Consider the following 25343-nt stretch of genomic DNA (forward strand, 5'->3'; position numbering starts at 1 on the left):
AACTGCTGTCTTAGCCTGGAGATGAAATGGCTCAGGGGGATCATACCCATGTGTTTAAATATCTAATTGGAGGAGTAAAGAAGACAGATCCAGACTGTCTTCAATGAAGCCCAGTGACAGAATAAGAAGCACATGCAAAAACCGAAATACCAGAAATTCTACTTGAATAGAAGAAGAAACCTTTTTTTTTTTTTACTGTCAGAGTTGCTCAACTCTGGAAAAAGTTGCCCAGAGAGGTTGTAGAGTCTCCATCCTTGGAGATATTAAAAACCTGACTGGACATGACCCTGAGCAACCTGCACTAATCGACTGTGCTTTAAGCAAAAGGAATAGATGTCTCCCCAGGTCCCTTTTGAACTCTACAGTTCTATGTCAATATATGTATAATAATGTGATCACAGTAAACTCAAATAAAGAAAAATTATGAATTAGTGTTATAAGCACAGGTTCAAATTTTAGTGCTCCTGACAATAGAATGGAAATCTGTCTTACTTCCTGCTTAATCCTTTATGGAACACCAGTGCTTTCATTTTCTGCATGTATAGTTCCATCTGCTGAGTCTCAGAAATGTTTGCAGTCAGAGACTACATTTTGCATTAAGGTGAGTAATTTTGCAATTCTTCAGATAGAGGTGAGGTAATATAAGAATATATACTGCTTTACTACTCCATGTTCTGGCTCTTGTTCCATTATTACAATTTCTTTTGTTACAGAAGATACACAACTTGCCAACACTCTTTCCCTCTGGAACCTGACATAACCTGTTCACACAGAAAACTGTCACAGCAAGTTTAGCACAGCAAAAAATTATTACCCGTCTCCTTCATTCCCTCCACGTAATTACATGAATTCCTATAGAATGCCTTGGAACAAAATCATGCAAAGCAAGAATACTGTTGTACTCTAGTTTAAAAATATAGTAGCTGCATTTGGCCCTTTTTAGAAAATTGAAATTATTGCCACGGAACCACAGCGGTCCTAAGGGACTAAAACCAAACAATAGTTCCTTTTCAGTAAGATTCAACATGTCATGAGCAAGACAACTCCTTTTCTTGAACTCACACATGCTATTTGGGCAGGAGCTGGACTGTCTTTTGGTACGGAAATTTCTGGATTCTCTCTCTATGGAGCAATTATGTAGTTCTCTGAAAAAAAAAGGGTTTTTTGCTTTGCTGTCCTAGAGAGTCACTTGTAGAAGGTACAGAATTCTCCAATTTAAGATTCCTTGTGTGTTACCCACTAAAGCATGTTAAAAACAAGAGAGATCAAAAGCCCACATGTAATCCAACTCCAAGATTGATTACTGCAGCTGTATCATACCCTGAGTTACAGGCATCTGACAGGGGTTGGGGGGACAGATTTCCTTCTGCTCCCACTCATGATGAGCAGCTTTCCAAACTGTATAGGTAACATTCTTCTTTCAAGCAACTGAAATGGTTCAATACCAAGTAAAGAATCTTAGAGACTTTAGAAACTCAGATTGAGAACAGTGCTTCCATGAAGCGTTTCTTTTTCACCCCTACCTAATCACTACATTTCGAAGGAAAGGACTGGGAAATAAAATCCATCTATCAAGGAAAAAAAAGATGAGTTTGTAATCCTTGTAGGGAACGAGAGGTGCAAAGAGGTATGTGAATAATCTAATATAAGTATTGTTGAAATAATTCAAATGAAATGGAGATCAGGTATCTTGTTGCATATTCATGAATGCAAGAAACAAAGAGATATATATCACAGACTTAGGGTTTAACTGCAGAATTACTCCTACCATGTTGTCATATGACTTTCTCTGTGAATAGACAAGCTTTGTTTTGAAACAGTCTCACTTTATTGCCCTATCAGTAATAATAATTTCAGAACTTAATTCTGTGACCAATTTAGAGCTACTTGACCTATAACATTATTATCTTTTAATTTAAATAATTTGTCTCCCTTTGTAGTATTTCCTCCATTAGCATATGTAGAAAGTAAAAATCTCACCTCGTCATGGAATAAAAGAAAAATTACTTTGAAACGGTAATAATTTGAAAAGCATTCTGCAACCTTTTCATCAAATCACAATCTAATTTGTCTCCTGGAATACATTGCATAAAATAGAAAGGTAATGTTAAAAAACCAACTTGAATGCCATAGTAGCACTTTTAAAGATGCAGAATTAATTTAGACTGTCTCCATTCATTTTCATTTTGATGTGTTCTTTGTAATTAATTTTAAAAAATACATGTTTTGAAGCACTTACAGACACCTGAAGATAGATGGCCAAAAGCTGCTAACGCTGGCTTTTCCTTTAGTTGTTGAATTAAGTGGTGTATTGCCTTCCAGTCAGCATTCAAGTCTTCTATTTTTTTCTAGAATAGAAAATAACAATATATTAAATTTATGCAAATTAATGTATCACAGATTCATAGAATAGCTTGGGTTGGAAGAGTCCTTAAAGATCATCTAGTTTCAAGTCCCCTTCCATCATGGGCAGGGATGCCAACCAATAGATCAGTTTGCTTAGGGCCCCATCCAATGCAGCATCGTAATGTAAGCAAATGTAAACAAATGTAAATAAATGCAAAATAAAATAAGTGGGTTTTTTAGTCTGGTGGATCACCTGAATTAAAAAAAACCAAACAAAACAGAGAGATACCATAGTGAATTTTCACAAACGGGGGAGAGCGACAAGTAAAATCCTTTCCAGCTGCGCTACAAAAGTGTTTCCTGGTGTCAGGGCCTTAAAAGCATGTTTTCTCCTCAAAGTTTGGCAGCTGAAGCCCAGAGCTGACTTAGAACCAGCGCAGGTGCCTGACCCTGACCACAGAGAGACTTCCTGGACCAACTGCAGCCCATTCCCTTGGCCCTGCCCAGCCACCCGGGCTCGTGTTTGATTCCCCTCACAGGGCTTGATCCTGACCCTGCCAGGGACAGCGCCCCAGCCTGAGAGGTCTGGCTTTTAAACTAAACTAAACTGTTACTATTAAACAAAACCTACATGAAAGTCTGGAGTGTGAATAACATCAGATAATCCTGAGAGGCATTTAGGTTTGAAAATGGTGTTTCTACCTCTCTTTTTTCCTTGCTTTAAGGACTGTAAAGAAGGATGAAGCTAATTCTATGCTGACGTGTCTAAACTCTTAAAATGAAGACAGCATTTCTTTTTAAGCTGTTCTCTGATTCTCTGCTACAAAAGCACAGAGTACTGATGCCACTCAGGAATGCTTTTAGTATTCTATGGTTTCAATCCACAGTTAGATCTACAGTCGAAATCACAATCCAGCCTTGATAGAAATAGGATGCCTATTAAGAAAAGTACTTTAATTACCTAGAGTCTAAGATGACAGAGGTCAATAGCAGAGGGGTAGAGAACAATGCTCATTAAATTGATGTATGTACCCACACACACACAGACTCTGAGATAGTAGGAAAGCTTTAGATATCAGGAAAAGATTTTTCACCTGAAGGGTGGTTGGGCACTGGACCAGGCTCCCCAGGGAAGTGTCACAGGTCCAAGCCTGTCTGAATTCAAGAAGTGTTTGGATAACTTTCTCAGGAACATGGGGTGATTCTGGGGCTGTCCCATGCAGGGCCCGGAGTTTGACTCTGTTCCATGATTCTAATACTGGTCCTTGCCATGAGTAGCTGCTTGATCATTCTTACATATATGAGCCAGAGATTTCTTCCCAGCAATGACAAAACATAAAACATGCCTACCACACATGTTAAGAGCGGGTTGTCTGGGGCAACAGCTACACCACTAATAAGAGAGCAACCAGTTCTAAACCCTTCTATCAAAATTATGGTTTGATCTTGCATCTGGCATAAAATAACATGCATACATTAAAATGTTAACTTCTTTGAGCACAACAATTTTGCTGTAATTGCAACTCTAGCGCTTTGGTGACAAGCATGAAGATCCAAATCTGGTGCACTTAGAACAAATTTTATAGATTTTCTTTAAATGTCAGCACTGGAGCAATTTAAGTGATGTTAACATCCTTACGTGAACTAATCTCACTGACAGCACTAAAATTAGATATGAATATTTAGAGAGAGAAATGTAGTCTTTTAAATGCAAGACTGAGGACAATGAAAATAAATTCCTCACTACTTACTTCTCACACACCAGAGAAAAAGATAAATTGAGTGCTGTCTTAAGGAACCACAGCTTTCCCTGGCACAGAAATCCTTTCCTGAATAAACTGTTCTGATTAAGTGCTGTTAATCATGAGATTGGAGCTTACATTCTTTCTATTGCCACTGACACCAGCAGTAACCTCTCCCTCCCTCACCTTCAAAAGCTTTACAGAAATGCATTTCAAAAGCATGAAATCCATTTTATAAAAGTGAATAGGTCTGATTATTAAAGTGCTAGTGCTTAAAGGATCACACATCTCATCCCATTCTTGACTCTTGAATCAGCACATACAAGGATTTCATTTGCCAACAAAAATGTTTTTACAGTCTTGCATTGAAAAATTCTATTTTAGTATGCTTGGTGACGGTGTGAAAATATACTTATTTCAGTGACATAACTATGAGATAAGATTAAGTACGTGTCAATATAAATCCATAGGATTTAATTTACATTCAAAATACTATAATGGGAATATATTATAAAGGTTGCAAAGATAAGCAGCTAGACATTAGGAAATGCCAGAATAATTTTAACTATGAACATTATTTCAGATAAAATGCACATAAATTGGAGGGATATCTCTAATTTTCTGGCACATACCGCTTTTGAGCACAGGAAAGGCTTGTGGTGAGAATAAGTCAATAGGACCTCTACTTCATTTATTGAAAAGAATGGGAAGATTTGTGGTGAATTAAGGAAATAATGGAGGGAAAAAAGCAAAGCTGCCTCAGACAGCTAAATAATCTACAAATTTGTCAAGCAATGCTATGCAAGTAATTAATGCTTTTAAAGAGGTCATATAACTTTATCTTTTTTTCTGTGCCACACACTAAACAAGAACTATGAGTCTATTGAATTGTTGCTTGCACTGTGAGTGATGTCCATATCCTGAACTGAATTAAGCAGGGTTCAGCCTAAACCAAGGGCACCAAAGCAGCTCTAACTCAAGAATTTTCTAAAATTTTGAGTTCTTAACTTTGCAAACTTGCTAACATCTTTCCAAAACCATCTTAATCTGAGTAAAAATTTTTTGCTTCCACCAAATACCTTTTATGTAGAAAATTATTTTGATGTTAATCAAAAAGTCTATGTTGAAACATATAAATAGCTGACTGTGCTGAAAGTAACTCAGGAAGAATGATGACTTAAGGAAACCTACCTACAGCATCAAGAAAGCTGTTCAGCAGTCTTGACAGCATATAACCACTGCTTTATGACTTAATGTATGAGACAGACATTGAACCAGAAATTAACACCACAGGTTGTGCAATTAAATGAAACTACAGAATGTAATGAAACAAGTAAAAGGCAAAGCGGGACTAAAAATTAAATATGCACCACTCCACAAGCTACAAATTTCCTCACAGATATATTTTATGATATCATTGTCAAAACTACAACTCAAGGAACATCATAAGTTTTAAAAGAGTAATCTTTTTCTAGTAAATCTGGTAAAAATTGGCAAGTTTCAGTCTTTGATGTGAACACTTAAAATATATGGACACAGCCTACAGTTCTGTGTCAGAATTTTTGGCTAAACAGAGTAATTTCAACATCATTTATACTTCTGTCATTCTTATGTAAAACAAGTACTAGTTCTTCCTCTTGAAAATGGCAGCATTCGTCCTGCAATTCTTTATATGTAATTAAATAATCTAGAAAGCCAAACCCTATAGTTTTCTGTTTGAGTACTCTCCTTGTTAAAACGTGGAATAAGATCCCCAAAGATGCAGCTGAAGTCACACAAAATGAGTAAATGCAGTTATCATGGAGTGATTCTTGTTCCATCATCCATTCAGTGTCTAGATGACATTTCAGTTCCCAACAAAAATAGGGCTTTATTAGCCAGGGAAAACATCCAACAGTCTTGCTTCTGCCCACTCAAGTCACCTTGAGTTTACCTCTTCTAGCATTTTATCATGTTTATGAGAACTGATCATTAAAAATACACATATACCAAAGGGGATAATAACTCTCAAGCATTTCTGTTCAGGAAAGAAGATGAGAAACCAAATCATTCTTAAACATGCATTAATTTCTAAAGTGACTATCAGTTTATCCATGTGTTCCTGTGAATGGAGATCTGCCAGTGGGATTTACAAGTAATTCAGAGGAAATTTTGTAAAGGTAGGAAAATAATACTTCCTATTATTATAGGAAAATAATAGTATATTAGAAAATATAGTAAATAAATAATACTATTTAGTCAACTATAGTGAACTATATAGTAAAACAAGAAATTCACTGTGGAGATCACCTATAGACAACTTTGTGAAGAAAGCCTTTTTCTCCCAGTTCTGGTTTTGGAGTGCTGTACATTTTGAAAAGCTCTAAATACAAAGTTTACAATCTGCCCAGTCAGAAGCAATTGTAATAGATACTTAGTGTAATCAATAAGCCACTATTACTGTTTCTGGGAACTCTTAATCATCATGGTTTACAGATACTTAATTAGCAGTTATAAAACTAGAAACCAGAACAAGCTCTGGTTGCATGGTATTTGCCTCACTAGTTTGGTCTCCTGCTCAAAAAGCAGCTGAACCAGACATGAGAGGATGGCTGCTGATGACTTCAAGATTCCGCAGGATAGAAAATGACACTCTAGTCTCAATGAAGGTCCACACAGTCTTTGGGAAAAGTGTGTAAAATAACCCCTTATAACTGATTTATAAGCTGAGGAAGCAGATTCTACAGCACATTTTTTCTAAAAGAGAAGTGCTGGGAGGCATAGCTTTCCTAACAATGTGTCCTCTGCTCCAAAACAGCATCAAGTCAGTCATTCTAGATAAAATTTGGCAGAGAAATCGAGTGGGAAAATTATATATTGTCATGTGTTCTTTCCTTCAAAATGAAAAAAAAAAAAAATAAAGCAAAGTACTCTCTCTATGACTTGACTCTTACCTTTTCTAGAAAATTTGCTCATTTTTTATTATTTGACAAAATTTCTGAGATTTTAAATAAAGGAGTTTTAAAACATGTTATGTGTTGCCATTAATAACACATCAAAAATTACATTTACTTTCAGTGTGAATTGATCTTGAATGAGTAGAACAACCTTAATGTGAAAAACAATATCCCCATCACAATATGCAAAATTTTTTTAGCTGGGAACATTACATTTTCCCTGACTATGCCATCACAGAACAGAACAAATGCCATTTGCCAGGTTCTTTTATTGATTTTAAACAGAGCACATCAAGGACAAGTGTACAGCAGGGGAAGCATAACCTATTACACAGTAATGGATATTGCTAAAGGTTGCTTCATTACCTTTACTGGATGAGTAGCTGGTTTTTCCTTATATAAATGACACCCTTTAGACAAAACCTCTTCCACATTCGGCTGTTTAGCTTGCACTGCTGCTTCAGTTTCCTAAAAAATAAAAACACAGGCAGTCTAGATTAACCATAGCATAAGCAATAAGACTGAATAGTCCTAAAGCTCAATGGGAAACTGTAAAACACCAGTAGACAAGTTTCTGCTCAGAATTGGTGTGGGAGTAAACACAAGGATAGTAGCAACTAAGGACAAAGAAGATCACCAGAAAAAAACAAAAGCAAAGTGGGATGGAAAAGAGTAATGCTACCAAAATAAACAGTTGTAGGTCACTTAATCTTGAAGGTTTCAATAAAATGAATAAAAAGGTAACACAAATTCATAGTAAGAAAGACAGGCATGAGAAATCGCATTTAAGCAGCTCTGTTGTTTTTTCTGCTTTAAACTACCAGCTGATGAAAAGTGCACTGGTTAACATTTTGTTCATACACTACATGGCATCAAAACTGTCTAATGAGATGCCAAAACGATACTGAGTTTAGGAAGATTAAAAATTTCAAAAGAAGACTGCAATTGTGAGTATTAAGCTAGCACTTATGTAGTAAAACACTTACAGAAAAGAATTAAAAAGAAAAGCACAGTAGCAGTGACAGTTCCTAAACGTACAGGAAGGAACCTACCATTAGCAACACCCTACTGAATTAACAACAGCATATTCTCTAGTAATTTCCTTTTTAATCTGGAAAGGCATAATCCATGTGCTAACATAAGGAAATTCCAAGCAACCTTTCCCAACATACAGCAGCTTCATTTTGCCAGGCACTGACCAAATAAATAATAGGCAAAGCTCTACAATTAAAATAAAATAAAAACCCCCCAAAAATCCAAACTTACCGAAATTTGTAAAAGAAAATATAAACTACATCTGGAGTTCCAAGATTCATAGTTTATTTCTTTTTTTTTTTCTAGTAATATGAGCAAAATAATATCTGAGTTATCAAAATGAATTGGTTGGGTATTTTTTCCCCCCCTTTCTTCACCCACCTACTTTATAGGTTGATTATCTTGTCCTAATCAGTATTGCTGACTATCCACTGACTCTGCAATTTAATTTTCTGTCCACATTCTCAGTTATCATAAATGTGACAGCAGACAAGATTGTGTGCCAGGTATGTCACTATCTGAGCTAACACATAATTTTGTTGGTGGAAATCTGTTCTTTTTACTGCAATAAACCTGCTGAAGTCTGTGCAATTTTAAGTCCCAAAAAGGGACAATTTTGCTCCTGTGTTTCAACTCAACAGGTAAAGTATGTCTACAGTGTTCTCTGAAACTTTACTTGCAAAACTTTATGGACAATCAGTAAAAATAAAGGCTTAGTAAATTCAATGCCATCTTTCATTTTTCTTTTCAGATACTGTTGGTCAACAAAAAACAAATTGAATTAAACCTTGTCTGATTTCTTGCAATGATATTTGAAATATGTTTCAATTTCATTGTGTTTTATTATGCATTTCAATGTTAATGAAATATAACTGTAAGGATTCTTAGAGAATGAACACTGAAAAACAATGCACAGCAAAATTGGGATATTGAGGGGGGTGAGAGTTTATTAACCTTTTGATGAAACCCTCATTAAAGTCTTATTTTCTTTCTGTTTCAATACTGGGTTAGCTTTCTACTTCCCTATTCAGCACATAAAAAAAAAATAATAACCAAGGAGTGTTAATGAAGAGGTAATTTTCTCCCAATCTTAATGAAAGCTAGGCATTTTAATAATTGTTATTTAGCTCTCATGTCATTGTTTGTTTGGGGGTTTTGGGTTTTTTTCTTAAACTAAGCCATAGGCAGTATTCAGCCAATATTTTCTGTCATGTTATTCTACATGTCTCAAATACTCATCTTCTTCTATGACAGCATCAGTTATCACAACAAATTCTCTAGCAGGAAAATCACATTACAACTCCCTGTGGAGTCTAAGAATACCAAGACCACTGTGGATGTGCCTATGCTGCAGCATGAATGTGCCTTTGAAGTGGATTTCTCCATCTTCCCCCCCTTACTGGACTTTGTTTTCCACCATGGTCTGGTCTAGGAGTACAGACACCATTTTCTTTCAGGCTGTAACCAGTGTGGCAGGTGTAATGTATTGAGTTGTTAAGTCACTGTTTCCTTCTGCTCTACAATTTTCTGGAGTTACATGAACTAACCTTGTGTAGTCTGATCTTTCAAATTCAGTGGCCTTGACCTAAACCAAAATGCATAGTGCAAGCCTATCCAATACAGCATGATGCTTACTTTGAGATATGTGTGGGGATAAGAATAGAGGTTAAGAGTACAGGGAAAAAAGAGGTTCTCAATATCTTGGCATTCATTTGGACACTGCTGAAATTAACAGGTATCTTATTTGTCAGAGCAGCAAAAACTTTCTTTGATTGTCGCCCAGTAATCCCAACATAAATTAAAAACATAACAAAAATATTTTTTAAATAAGTGCACATCTGGCATGAAGTTGCTGTAGTAACTTTGAGGGAGCCCTTTGCCCAGTTCTTTGCTTGATGGGAGAGCCCCTTGATGAATTCTGCCCAGTGAGCAAGTTTCCAGCAATTTCAAATCCATTTGCTAGGTGACACCCTATTAAAAGGGTTGACAGGCAAGAAAGTAGTTACAGGATTCTGCTCCATCATTTAATTCCCTAAGAGAAGAAAATGGTAATGACCACAATATAGCCTCCAATGATTTGCACACAAAAAAGACCACAGTTATTATCTTGGCTGTGCAGGATCCAGGAGAAGAGCATATTCCCAGAGCAGAGCATGACCTCTGATCTTCATCATGCAGGACAGGCTACTGCTGAAGCTAATAGGAAATGTAGATCCTCATGCCCATCAGTTTTAAGAGAATATCAAAGTCATATATTTTTTTAAATCCTGATCAAGTCCTTATCCCCACTCACTTTGCTTGCTGTGGGAGGATGCAGAGCTGTCTCTGGGAGACAGAGCTGACTGCTGGAATTGCACAATTTATGAACTGCCTGGGAAAGCAATCGTAATGCTACTTCTGGGCTGGGTGATGAATATGCTAATTAAACTTTTCACACATATGGCAAATCAAAATACATCATCACTGGAAACTGCTGTTTCTCAAACATGTATAAACAACAAGAATCAGAGGCTACCTTTTTTCCATGATGCACTATCTATGAGTTTTCTGTGGTGTTAAAGTAGTGCGTCCAAACTGATGAAAGCCTGCTGCTGAATAAGCCACATTGGCTTCTGCATTTCCAACAACATGTCAATTCAACCTGCTGAACAAAGTTACAGGCTGAAAAAGTGGCAAGGACTTGTCTACAGCCCCATCTGGACTATGAAAGTCTGTTGATATAGCCCAGAACTTAGAAAATTCATATTCCCTAGCTGAAACCAATATATTGACTAAACCTCTGGTGTGTATGCCAATGGAAGACAAAGTTTGATGGCGTGGCATATGTTATTTCAAGAGATGGTAACTATCCTAGCAGACACAGACAGGCTGTTTGACATATGCTGCACATATATTAGAAGGTCCAGTCAACTACTTATAAATGTTATCAGCAGCATTTTCAACTGAGTATTGGTCTATATTAAGAATCACGAGCACTGATTCACCTTCTCTGGTAACACTGGCAACACTTTTGGGATCAATTTCCCCATGAGCTTATGTCCTTTGGACATATTCTGCAGGGACAGTAGGAGAAGCTCAGGGTAATTAAACCTGCATCTTCATGGTGAAATACAATGCAAAAATGGAATCTTAATTACAGCCTCAAATAAAAAAATAAAACTTTGAAATTAATACAGTGAGTTGTTTCAAAACCTCTTGTTGTTTCAAGTTTTTTCATGACCTCATTTTAGCAAGACAGTATGTTCAATGAAAATTAAAGAAGAGAATTTATTCACAGGAAAAGAGAACTAAGCAATTTCCCTTTACTGATCAAGACAAGGCAGTGATGTGTAACAAGCAAATACAATAAATCTAAAATCTAAAACTATTTGAATGCTTTTAACTTCAAACAAACTTTTCTGAAACAACCAGCTATAAATCCCTACATATATTTAACTTGATAATGGAAAACTTCATTTAAATATGTTTCTCTTGTAGATGTAGAAGAGTGCAACTTGTAATGAGAATTCTCAGAGGTGGATCTTCTTATTCATGCACATAGAATCATTAAGGTTGGAAAAGACCTCCATGATGAAGTCCAGCCTTTGGCTTAACACCACCATGTCAGCAAAACCATAGCACGAAGTGCTTGGAACTTGAACATCTTGAGCACTTCCAGGAATGGTGACTCCACCACTTCCCTTGGCAGCCACTTCCCTGGGGCAGCATATCCATCCCTAACTCATTCAGTGAAAAAATTCTTCCTAATGTCCAACTTGAACCTCCCCTGGCTCATCTTGAGACCATTTCCTCTTGTCCTGTCACTGGTTGCATGGGAGAAGAGACAGACCCTCACCTGGGTACAGCCTCCTTTCAGGTACTTTGAGAGTGATAAGGTTTTCCCTGAGCCTCTTTTTCTCCAGGCTAAACCACTGTAGCTCCCTCAGCTGCTCCTCATCAGACTTGTGTTCCAGACCCTTCCCCCACTCCACTGCCCTTCTCTGGACTCACTTCAGCACCTCAGTGTCTCTCTTGAAGTGAGAGGCCCGGACCTGAACAAACGATTTGAGGTGTGGCCTTACCAGTGTCAAGTACAGGGGGACAATCACTGCCCTGGTCCTGTTGGCCACACTATTGCTGGTACAGGACAGGATGCCAAAGGCTATCCATGCTGACTCTTGTTCAGCTGCTGTTGACCAGCACCCCCAGGTCCTTTACCTCCAGTCACATTTCCAACCATTCTTCCCCCAGCCTGGCCCTGCTGACACTCAAAAAACTGGCCTCAGCCCATCATTCCAGCTTGTCCAGATCCCTCTGAAGAGCCTTCCTGCCCTCCAGCAGATCAACACTCCTCCCCAACTTGATGTCTGCAAATTGCAAACATTTCACCCTTTTAGAGAAGTGAATTCCATCTTTCTCCAATAGGGCTGGTACCATATGAACTATCCCATGATCAAAAAGGCCAACATTTCCTCAATGACAACAGTCTTTAAGCTATGTATTGATCATGGGTTCTCCTGGACCTTTCAGCATTCTTACCTGCTACCAAAGGGATTTAGGAAAACCACCTGTGTTCCTGTCCCTTCAACCAGTCATGCCAGTACCCTGCAGGCCTTTTTGATTGCCCTAGAACTTGTCACTGCTGACTTGGACAACCAGAAGTGGGTAATAATCAGAGGGCCAAATCACTCCAGGGAGTCTCTTAATAATACCTCTTATCTGGACTCCAGGGAGGCAGAAGACTTCCCTGTGGGATGGATCCAGTTTGTACACAGGGCCCTCAGTTCCCCTTGGAAGGAGTCACCTACAACATTATGCTTTTTTATTAACGGCTGCAAATGTGAAATTTCAGCAAGGTTCATTGAAACATTCACACCCATCTTTCAAGTTACTATTCCCACACATTAAGGAAAAAGCTATAAATAAGTGGTGAGGTTCTGAGTGCCTCATTTTTTCCTCACATGCAAAAAAAAATAAAAGGGCAGTAAATAGAAAACATGAATATATTCTCATTTTCAAGAATTCTGGTTCTAAAAAAGTCACCTCATTTTTTCCTTTGACTCAGCTCTGCACATTCCCATTTATGGAGCAGGATAACAAGCTAAACCACCACAAAGAAGAATGGTCAGAGTAGACTTAATTAAAATACATCAAATACATCAAAGTTCAGCTATACCACAGTAAGCATCAGATCTTGATGGCAGGCCAGATAGTACAGTCAACGGCATTCTTGCGAGTCACTTTAGATATTTATACAACATTGCTAGAATACATCCAAGATATGCTATTAACAGTTCTGTGGCCATCTTGAGTTGGAACCTAATCCACTGGGGAAAAAATGCAGTTGCCAGTATTTAAACTTCCTGAATAAAGACTTCAATCAATTTGGATAAAATTCAAGGAAAGGCAAGCTCTTACCGCTGTTCTTTTTTACGTAACAGATGAAATGGTTTGATAACTCTCTGAATATATTACTTATCTCTATATAGAAATAAAACACTTTGTGAACATCTGAATTACAGAATTTAAATACACATTCCTGTCTTAGGGATTTATGAAAAATAGTTCTAAATAACGCTCTGAAGTAATTCAATTTAAAGACCATTCCATTAGTGCCTAAGTCAAAGCTTAGCGTAAAATCGGTTTATCACTAAAATTAATCTGTAACTAGTGGACAAACAATTTTATGCACCTGCCTCTAAAAATGACATTTTAATGAGTAAATAAAGTAATCATTCTTTTCCCTGTTATATGAACTGACTGATCTTTTAAATGTGTGAGAATAAAATTTGATCCCAAGCCCATGCTAGAAGCTATCTTAATGCAGAAAAGAATACTGTGAGATACATTCAGCTTTTTAAAGTAAAGTATGCAAACAAAAGACATCTGATTTTAATGAGAGTCTGGGAAGTTGATACAATTATAACTCTTGAACAATGTAGAAAATTTTTGAAATATTATGGAGCAGGAACAATCCTTACACAGAAAAGAGCAGTACATGAATTATTTCTTTCTTCTAAAAGTGCAATTTTAGAGTTCATAACTCCTTTGTAAACCTACGAGTGCAGCCTTTTTGCAGTTTGTAAAATATGCCAACACAATGTCTTTTAAAACTTGGTGTGTTTTTCATCATTCTGCTCCCTGCAATATGTCTTATTCCTGGTACTGGAAAAGAGAAGGAAAGAAAAGAATAAGGAAATCCTCCACAAAAAAATGGAACTAAGATCTCAAAATTTAAGCCATGCAAAGCACCTGAAATTGCAAACCCTACAACTCTGCAGAGTGAAATTATGTTTTATCCAAAGCATGTTTTCCTGTTGGCTAACAGAAATTTGTGAGCTTCTTCTGTATTTCTAGAGGAGATGAAATATAGTAATTTTTCCCCACACAGAGAAATCACTATCTATCCATTGCAGCTGTCTGTCCTGAAAAGGAAATTTCCTGGAGGTACTGAAGATAGATGAAATTATTAGCTGTAAAGACATGACCTGCAGATATGGTATATGAAAAGAATTTGGCTATGGTGGTCATATACCGATAAAGCACAGTTAATCATCCAGTTGGACTGTGAAATAGTGCAGTAAGAAGAATTCTTTGAGATTGGATGTGATTCAGACTATTTCATTTTGAGACTGGACAGGACACAGGATGAAAGCTGCTTCTGTTCCACCAGGACTACAGATCCTTTCTGATTTCCAGCACACAATGTAAAAGAGATAATAACAAACCCAAGAGAACGGACAAAGAAGGAAATTTGGCAGAAAAATAAAATGAGAAATTCTTGCATGAAAATAAGGGAAGTCCCAATAATTTTACTAGCCCTCTCTTAGTATTCTGTGCTCTTAGATGTTAAAGAATAGCAGTTTTGGAGGAAGAAAAGTTATTTAGATTGACACAGTAGCAGAAATGGAGTACACCACAAACACCTTGACTGGCAAGTGAAATTTGGTGGTAAATATAAAAATATTGAGCCATGAAAATTGTTTATTTCTTTTTGTAAACAGGAAAGAGAAATCAGAATTTATTCTCTCTTATTGAATAAGTAATTAAGTTTTATTCAAAAAACTGATTTTAAAATAATTAAAATTGTGAGGGAAGCATTAACATATTTATTTATTTTACCATCAAATTTTTGGTTGCTTATTATTCTCTTTCTTAGTCAGAGCTTACATGCAAATCTTCACTCTCTTTTCAAGTTTAGTAAAAAAATCATTTTCAGAGGAGTTTCTGGCTACAAAAGAGAATAATAAAAGTAATCGAAATCAAAACCTGTTACTGGTCTAACACTTGATTGTAACATGTTTTTAGATATGCCCATCTTATGGTATTAGTCTTTCATAAATAATTTTAAAAGAATGGGCATGAGAATGTATTTCTACCACTTGTCTTCCAGCAGTTACAGTGCCATAGTTCACTGGAAGGAATGGCAAAGACTGCTCCAGTACATTGCTTCAACAGCAGAAGTGGAGGTAGATTCCAGTAAACACACTTTATGTTCTTGTAGTATGGAAAGAATGCTGTTTGCTCATTTTCAACTGCTTGGTTTGCAAACGCAAATGGAGAAGTTATAGCCACACTCTGAGTGGTGGCACCTTTTATTTTAATTTCCATAAATAAGTATGTTATTGGAAGTTGATCTTTTTAGAATCTCAACCATTGATTTCATGCTGAAAAAAGAAATTTCTTATTACAAAGAATGAAAAGAACTAGTAAGCAAATGCTATTCAGCAGGGCCCAGGTTTACAAGGGTCTATTGGGCATAGCTGGGATGAGCTTAACTTTCCTCACAGCAGCCTGGATGGCACTGTGTTTTGCATTTGCAATGAAAACAGTGTTAATGCAGGCATCTTTTCGCTGTTGCTGAGTAGCACTTACACACCATCAGGGCCTTCTCTGTTTCCCATGGTGCCCCACCAGCAACAGGCTGGAGGGGCACAATAAATTGGGAGGGGACACAGTGGGAACAGCTGAGCCCAACTGACCAAAGGGATATCCCAGACTGTATGACCCAATGCTTAGTAATAACAGCTGTGGGGAAGGATGAGGGGGACATCTGGACTAAGAGAGTTTGTCTTTCCCAGTAACTGTTACTTGTGAATGAGCCCAGCTTTCCTGGAAATGGTTGAACACCTGCCTACCCTTGGGAACTGGTGAATGAATTCCTTCTTTGCTTTGCTTCATGGGCAGGTTTTTTTCTACCTGTTAAACTGTCTTTATCTCAACCCATCAGTTTTCTTCACCTTTGCCCTTCTGGTTCTTTCCCCCACCCCACTAGGAAGGTGGGGGCAGGGGGGTGTGCAAACAGCTGTGTGGGGCTGAGCTGCCTGCCATCATTAACCCCCCACAATAGGTTAGAAAGTATTCCCACCTGCCCTGCCAAGCATCTTGAAATGCAAAATTTTTCCAGTGAAATGCATTGACTCTCCTTACAAGAGCATCTCACAAGAGTTAAGCTTTACAGCACTGTACCCAATGTCAAAGCTGCCTTTACTTGGAAATTTAGCACAAAATCTGCAACAGGATTGAGTGATTTTCATATTATCACTAACTTTAGTGTGAGAAAGAACTAAGATCACTTTAGGCATACATTTATATTTTTACTTCAATCAGCAAGTAAAAAATAAACCAATTCTTATTCAAATATCAGCCAAATCAAACATATGAGTATCTATCAGATACCAAAAATTCGTATAATTTCCAATGTACAAAAGACTATGAAGATATACACTGCCTGTTTCTAATATTTATTGCATAGCGATCGATTCAAAGCAAAGGAAGCCAAAGGTAGTAGGACCTTGTGCAGCTGTTAAGTGCTAATTTGAATTGGCTCCTCTTTAGATTGCAGTATTTTAAACTGCTTGTGATCAGTAGAGAAAAATATACAATCTTACAAAATAGTTACTGTTTCATAAATAATGTGCTATTATCGAGAGCAATAATGTCCAAGACCTTTAAAGAAGTGTGTTTTGAAGAGATAGAATGTTTTCTGTTAAGACAAGAGCATATAAAAAAGATGGTTAGAATGTCAGAAAACTGTTTTGGTGAATAGGAGAGGAAATTTCCCATCTCAGAAAACCTAACTACACTGAAGCAAGCTCTAGTTTTGGCAGTGACTTCAGCAGAGCAGGTAAACTGCCCTGTCATTTCTCTAAGTTTGCTCTTGTATTTGTTTGCTTATATTAAGCACACTTTGAAGAGTACCTGAGCTGTTATGAATAGTACAAGGAGGAAGCCAAAAAACAAAGCTGAGGTACAAGCTTACTAACGTCTAACCAGCTCACGCACACTTCTAAGAAGCTTACGCTTTTAACAATGAAATCACATCTTGATTTATTACCCATTATTTCCTAGAAAAATACTACTACCCATCAATTACGTGATCACCTTTCAAAAATCTTTACTCTCCTGAGATGCTGGGACACAGCATTTTCAATCCATCCTTAAAGCTGCAAAGTCTGTTACAGATTAAATTTACAAGGATTATCATTGGGAAAATTTTGCCACATATTCACAATCCACCTGCAGTTAATATTGTTTAATATCCTTGCAACTGGAAAAGATCTCTTTAGAAGAGATTTGGACACAGACTGTTTAAAATTTAAATGCTCAGAGCTCACAAACAAAACATTGAGCAGGTTGCACCTCAAAGTCCTGTAAGAAAATTTCTGGGAAGAGTAATAACTGATTCAGGCACAGGATATCAAGCTATAGGTTCTGTGAATTGACTGAAATGTACTGCAAGTCTGAATAGTGAATTAAAAATAGGAGTAGTTGAAATAAAGTTTAAATTTCATCATCAGAAGTTTTCCCAGTGCAGCTTTTTGCCAAATCAGGTGTTGATGCCAAAATACAATGAGACAGATCTCTGAGGTACATATTCCTAATGTGCTCTTAAAGACAAACTACACTACCTCTTCTTGTATATAAAAACTATTCCTTTAAAATTATGTTAGCAAAATGAAAACGTAAAAGAATCAGTAAAGTGTTAAAATCTGACTTATCTGGGCCTAGATTGTCAAGAAAAACTGACAAATGATGACTGATGGAAGGAAAAATACAGCAAAGTCCAGTTGGCATTTTCATTCTCTCCTGAGGGTGAATTTTCTTTTCTTTTCTTTATCTAGAATTAGGTTTGCTACTCTTCAGCCATGCTCTTCTCTTCTGTTCTAACTTAAGGTTGTCAAGTATATAATGAAGTGATTGACAAGAGTTGACAGCCTTCTTATCGTCATTCAAAGTTATCAAGGACAAAATCCAAATAAATGTTATTTTTTAAAAAGAAAGAGTTATTCATTTTTTGTTAAGGATGGCCAGTTTTTATCTGCCAAAAATAAACATAATATGGTATTTTAAATATGACAAGTGACCACCACAGACGGTAAACAGATATAAATTCTACACGGAGAGAGAGTTTGAAGCAGTATAAGCAAAAATCAAAGCTGTATAAGCCTTGGAAAAGGACTCAAGTGTAGAGGAGTACAGAAGGAGTGAGTGATGATCCAGAGGTAAGAAGGGAGTAAAGGGGAAAGATGGGAAACTGAGTAAGCAGGGACGAAGGACCATTGTGATTGCAAGAGGATTTGGAGTCAAAGGTGGCTGGAAAATATAAAGTGGTTTGTTATATTGTCTGGAGAAGATGACTTGAAAGGGTCAGCAGGGTTTTCAGTGAGCTAGCAGTAGAAACATTAATTTCTGCATTCTGTCAACTCACTTCCTATCCAGAAGTGTCATTTCTCCACCCATTCCTAAATGAGACTTGCATTTCTGTCCATCCTTTCCGTATCCTCATCATCTATAATAACCTAAATCTGTCACAATCACCCTGGAAAACTGTTTTCCAGGGGAAATGGCAGTGCTGAAACAAAGACCTAAAAGAATTCCCAGAAAGTGTAGTTTTAACCTCTTCTTATGGTTAGAAGGAGATATGATAAGGCTTTTAACAGGTAGGAGGTGGAGGAGCAGGCACTACTACCTCCCTCTTTTCCTCCAGGCCCTCTCCCCATATCCTTCCTTCCATCCCACACATCCTGAGCACTCCTGAAGAGGTAAGGAGCACCAGCTGCAGACATTTACAGAACATGAAGGATAGGGCTGTCTCTTCAGGTTGGAATAGAGCATCTTCAGCTCCTCTTTTAACAGCAGGGGAACTGGAATCAAGCTGAGCATCCCAGGCCATTTCATCCTAAAAAGGGTAAATCATTGCAATAGCAAAGAATTTGCAAAAGTATTACATTTAAATGAGCCCCACATTAATTTATGCAGTGGTAATATGCATATTATTAAAATAAAATATGGAAATGCAAAAGAAGAAAACCTAAACACTGTTTACTTGATGTATTCTTTTCCACACTGTGCAGCTTGTTCAACCAGACAGAGAGGAATATGGAATAAAGTTGAATAAATATTTGTATTTTCATTTCCTTATAAGAAGTTTTCTGTGTACTTTTTACATTTGCTGCCACTGACCAAAAAAAAAAAAAAAAAAAAAAAAAAAAAAAAAAAAAAAAAATCAGAGGATAAAAGCTGCTGTTTTATGTACACTTTGACCCAAACTAGTAAATGGACTTTTACACTAATTTACAATTAATTCTATGATCACAAAAGCTTTATTTTGAGAATATAATAGACAACTAAGAAGGTAAAACAGCATTTAAAATATAGAATATACGGAGTATAGAATTCTTCCTTTGTTTTCTGGACTACCATTAGTCAAACCTCAAAATTAAAGTACACCAATCCTTGGCAAGGTAAGAGTATGTTCCAGGGCTCTTTTAAACACTAAAAAAATTGCTGTTCAATTCCTTCCGCAGCATTTCTTTTCTTTCAAAATTTTGTATTTGAAGTAAGAATTCACTAAATAAAGTTTCACTGCCTCAGAAACTTAGAATGTTTTAGATGGAAAAAAAATAATTGAAAATGTTTTTAAATGAAGATTGCTATCAGTAACGAAAGCTATCAGAGGTACTAGATACTTCTTTTCTAGGTTAACTAAGGTGTTTCTGGACTGCAGTACTGGAGAGCAAAAGAAAACAATAAGTTTTATTATGCTAATTGAGCAGGGCTGAAGAAATCTGTAAATTTCAATTTTTCAGAAGACTTAGACTGACTTTATAAAAATACTGACCCATAGATTTCAAACACTTAATACCAAAGCAAATAATCCACAGTAACAGCTAAAATTTATGAGCAACTAAAACCGTATTAGCATGAGCCTATTTGTAAGCTTTTCTAAGCTTACTAGACAACATACTTTCCATTCTTTACATATTTTGGTTTCTAAAATTGTTTTTGGCTAATAGTATCTTGTTGACTACATCACAACACAATAAAACAGCTTTGCTATGTATGTATTAGAAAGAAGTTGGGCTTTTTTGGCTGTAAAATAAGCTTTTAAGTCCCACTTAAAGTATTTTTCTAAAGCCTTAGCACACCACAAATGTTACACAGACTACATTTAAAAAGTGCAATCTGACTGTAACAGATTGCAAAAGGTTGATTTTATCTTAGTCACAGTTGCAGTAGGTTGTAATATGAAAGCTTTTACTCCTGATCTGTCTTATCCAGTTATTTTGATTTTTATATACTCAAGAAAGCCCTATTATTCTCACTCTGTTCTTCCAAAAGCAGCATGAATTTAACCATGCTCTGAAGCTTTCTAGGGTTCTTCCTGTAAGCAAGACATCTGGGAATCGCTAATCAAAACTCTCAATAACTTGGGGTCCTGTCATACACAGAATTGGGATTGAACAGGACTATGAGGAAATAAATATTTAGAGGAAAAGAAAACTGGGATAAATCAAGAAAAAAGTTGGTTAGATTTTCTGAAGGTATTTTCTTAAGCTGTCAAATAGACCAGCATCACTTCCAAGATTCCCCTTTTTTTCTTGCAATTGAAGTAAACAAATCTCAGCAGAACAGTCAGTAGGATGATATAAAGGTCAGCATTTGCACAACTTCCTTGAGCCATAACTTTGGAGCTCTACAGATTGTTGATGCCATAGGCAAAGCTGTTTCAAAGTGTAAAGTATAGGTCTACATCCACATGTTCAGAATAACGTATCCCTAAAAGGTTTAAGTATATTAAATCTGGATGGCTGGATCAGAATAAACACATTTCAAAGTGCTCATGTATGTCCTTAAATGTCCCATTAAGGAGACAATGCAGAAACGACTATAACTTCCATTATAGCAACATTTGCCACCTACTTAGACTCTGATTATCTGACTTAGCCAAAATAAGCTTGTGATTTAAGATAACCACATTATTATCAGGACCAAAAAAATAATTGCTTTGACCACTACAATAATTGCTTTTTGAACTAATACTAATTAGATACTCCATATTTGCTTTCTTGTCTGAATTAGAACAGTACTGTTGGTGAACAAACAGAGTTTAGGAAAGAACTTAATTACAGTCTATTAATGCAGTATTGGACCTCTCTCTAGTTTGCAAACAAAGCAGTGACAGAAAGATGGAGTTAAATAAACTCAGCTGAGGAAAAATGTGCAGGTTTTTACCTCAACCATTGAAGTAATTTACCAGGAGATGTGGATGACTGTTCACATGTGGAAATTAGAAACCAGTCTTGGTTGGTTTGGTTTCATCTGGGTTTTTTTAATTATTATTTTTGAGAGAGGTGTGTTGCAGTTCAAGCAGAAAATAAGCAGAAAACTGAAAGGATGACTTTGTAAAGCAGGTCTGACTGGATGACCAGAGTAGTATCTTCTGACCTTACAGTGAACCAACTGTACTAATTCTCTGCATATCTCAGAGATGACACATTGTTGTCTGTTCAAAGTCAGCTGCACGGTTGCCATACGGTATGCAAGAGTTGTAACTGTTTCTGTATAGATGTTTCATATAAAATTTTAATAGTACAGCAATATTTGTGGGCTTGTTTTAGGGGCTCCTTTTAATATTAATATTTTTGGTAAAAATAGGAATACCTGGCAAAATGCTTGTCAATGATACCTAAACTAAAAGGGAAGCTGGAGACCATCCTATTAGAAGTTCATGCATGTCCACTCCTCAGTAACTGCTACACAGCTTTCTCTGCTGTTAAATCTACTCTCTCCTGCTGTTAGATGGATATCCCATACATTTATAGCCCAAAATACTGCCAAAGTGCCCTGGGAAATAGATATCAAAATACTATGAAACTGTCACAGACTTGAAAGAAGCAAGGCTACTCTCAGAGATACCAAGAAGCAAGGCAAAATTGGAGATAGTGCTGTTTGGGTCAGGAACCAGGCAGATCTGAAAATGCTAAATAAAACTTCCCTATGTCAAAATTCCCTCACTGACAGATAATGTTTCATATCACCCATGTTATCCTGCGGGGCCCTAGCTTTACACTGAGAGGATATGGTTGTATTAGGAGTTGAAAAGCAGCTATGACTTCCTAGGATTCAGGTTTACTTATAGGAATTGTGATTCAGGTTTACTTATATGAAAGATTGTGGCAATACATCTGGCAAAACCATTACATTTGAATGCTCAGGAGTTAGAAAACACACATCTTTAGCTGTGGATTTTTATTGACAGAGAAAAAAAAAAAGGGCTAAGAAAAATAAAGTTGATCAACATAAATTGAAAGCAGGACCAGGAAAATCAGGGCATTACATAGTCAATAGTACTGAGAGAAGTTACTGATAAAAAAGTAAGTACCAGCATGTAAAAACCAATGACATAGTAAGAGCTGAACTTCAGCATGTCATTGGTGAAAGGGACCCCTGCCATGGCTGCATCCATTGACTATGGCTGTAACACCCACAGCTGAGACACCAGTGCTGGCAGAAGCTGTATTGTAAACAGAGCTGTAGTGTTAAGTACTTCAATCTTTTTCCATGTTATAATGTAAACAAATGTTGTACTATTTCCTTGGCACCATCTTGTAAAATTGGAAATTCATGATGATACCATCTAAGTTTGTGAAGCATGAATACTAAATCATGCAAAATAGCTATCAGAACGAGGGTAAACCCAGGTCAAAGAATGAACCCAGATAGAACCATACTGTCAAACTTGGGAAACTAGAGTTGCAAAAAACATAATATGAAATATATTCTACATGCATGAGAAGCTGGTACACTGCAAACTTGGAAGTGTTCCAGTGTTCACAAGTAGCAGAGGAGTCAAGACATTCTTATAAAGGTAGATTTCATGCCTTCCCCATGCATATACTTGAGTATTTCACAGGTGCAGTCTACATATTATGCTATTATTGGAAATGATCCTGTCAATGTGTTAAAAAAAAACAAAACAACACTTACAAGGAACTAATATCTATCCTAATACTTTAATTTTTTTCCCTGCAAATATGCATTTCAATGCTGATTTATTTGGATAGTTTCTCAAATTTTAAAAAAAGTATCTTTGACAGTTTATAGAAGAGAACTGTAATTAAGGATGAAACTAATGAGTGAAGCAAACACTGGTACAGATGCTTTCTAGATCCTGAGAATGAAGAATCCTTTCTCTACTCTTATTTATTGAGAAATGAGTTATTAAATCCCAAGTGTGATTTTTGACACCACTGCTAAAAATTATTGTGCTTAACTGAAAGTCCTGGTCCTAATTGTGGTACTACAGTCTCTAAATTGTGGTCAAGAAAATTATGAAGACAAATCATACTGGCATAAAATATATTGGAGTTTACTGAGCCATACTGTAATTCTTTGAAGTAAGTGTATAGTCATGATAGCAGAATGAGCTGCAAGGAAAAAAAAAAATCAGTAGGGAATGTATTTTATAGTAAATGCTGTTGCAAAGTACAATATGCTTTCTGGGACTGAATATCTCTAAAAAGTTTGTTTCTACAATTTAATAGTGTTCACATTTTTCTTAACAATTTTTGCTGTTTTTTAAACTGACGTGCACATACTTTAGAAGCTGAGATGTTTCCCAAAGCCTCAAACGATACAGAACATTCCAGGGATTGTAGGATTACAAGTTGCCCAGTATGTTTCTTGGTCACCACAAGGTCTTACTCCACATGGGTGACCAAGGAACATGCTGGACTTGTCCAATCTCTTTATGTCTTCATCTTCTATTCTAATATTCTTCATATTCTTCATATTCTAATATTTCCTAATTGCATTACTGTGAAGTAGAAAAGAGCCTGTCCCTCTATGTATGTTTGTACTAAACCTAGGGTTCAAGTCTAGGAGACAACAGGTATTAAGTATCTAGAACCATGAACTATTTAGCCAATGAACATCAATTCCTTTGGTTGCAAGAATCCTTAAATAGTGACAAGGTTTAAGTGAACTTGGGACCCCCACATAAAGAGGCCCAGGGTGAAGGAAGACCAACAGCACACTGTTGGATCCATGGGTGGTGACTATTTTCTTTTTAACCTGTCTCTCCTTCTCTCCCCTCCCTTTTCTATTTCATTCTATCTCTCTACTTCACCTTTTACTGTTAAATAAAATCTGTATTATTGACTTCAGCATATGGTCTTGCTTGCACCTTAATTCAGGTATACATCTCTCAATAATTGGATCTTAACAACACTGAACCTGTTATTTTCACACAACTACTTTGCATCCCTCCCTGATACAGGAGTAACGAACTAAAAATGGAGAGGACATATGCTCAAGTTATTCAGCATAACTGCCCACACTATTAAATTGTGAGTTTTGCTTCCCACATGGGAGAAACTGCAAGGTCTCAGGAAGTGCCCAGGCATGGTCAGGGATGAGCATCAGCACTTTGGATGCAACTGTGTTCTTTGGGGAGTTGAGATTGTTGCTGAAAGGATGCAAGCTGTGCTGCACCAGTTAACCTCTAGGCCAAACAATGGTCCTGGGCGTCCTGGGCACTTTGTAATTACTAATAGAGACGTAGCTTTAAGAGCTACAGGAGGGATTTTAATTGCTCTACCTGTCACCAAGCCCAGTTATGTATGGAGTCTTTAGAGTCTTTGTGAAGTTCTCTGTAACAACATGTAACAATTTTGCCTTTGGTTGCACCTTTGTTACTCTCATGGAATTACTTTCGTGCTATTAAAAGTTAACATTGCTGGAGATTCTATTTAATTTTTCTTCTAAGTAAACTTAAGGGACTTCTCATCTCTTTTAAATTGGTGATTTTTGCTATTAAGGCAGAAAAAAAGTATGAGCTTTTAAACTTATATTAATTCACAGAAATTGAAAGTTATCAGTGTGAATTGTGAAGGTGAAATTCCCAGATATTCTCCTTTATATACTTATTATGCATCTATTATATAGATCAATATTATTTAAAATGTTAAATCAGATTATCTGATAAGGACCAGTATTTATTATACACCTTGATTTATGG

At 36.6% G+C, this 25343-nt stretch overlaps 1 protein-coding gene across 5 annotated transcripts in view; it reads right to left on the bottom strand.

The window, feature by feature from the left end:
* Positions 1 to 25343, bottom strand: part of DMD (dystrophin) — a 999626-nt gene that overhangs the window by 337912 nt on the left and 636371 nt on the right. For all 5 annotated transcript variants that reach the window (XM_082277447.1, XM_082277448.1, XM_082277450.1 and 2 more), the window contains 2 exons: positions 7391 to 7492; positions 2240 to 2348 (listed from right to left, as the gene is read on the bottom strand). In XM_082277447.1, coding sequence (XP_082133573.1) covers positions 2240 to 2348; positions 7391 to 7492 — 211 coding nt within the window. The remainder of the gene's footprint in view (positions 1 to 2239; positions 2349 to 7390; positions 7493 to 25343) is intronic.

This window comes from Coloeus monedula (assembly GCF_965178545.1).
Source record: "Coloeus monedula genome assembly, chromosome: 3".
Classification (NCBI taxonomy): Eukaryota; Metazoa; Chordata; class Aves; order Passeriformes; family Corvidae; genus Coloeus; species Coloeus monedula.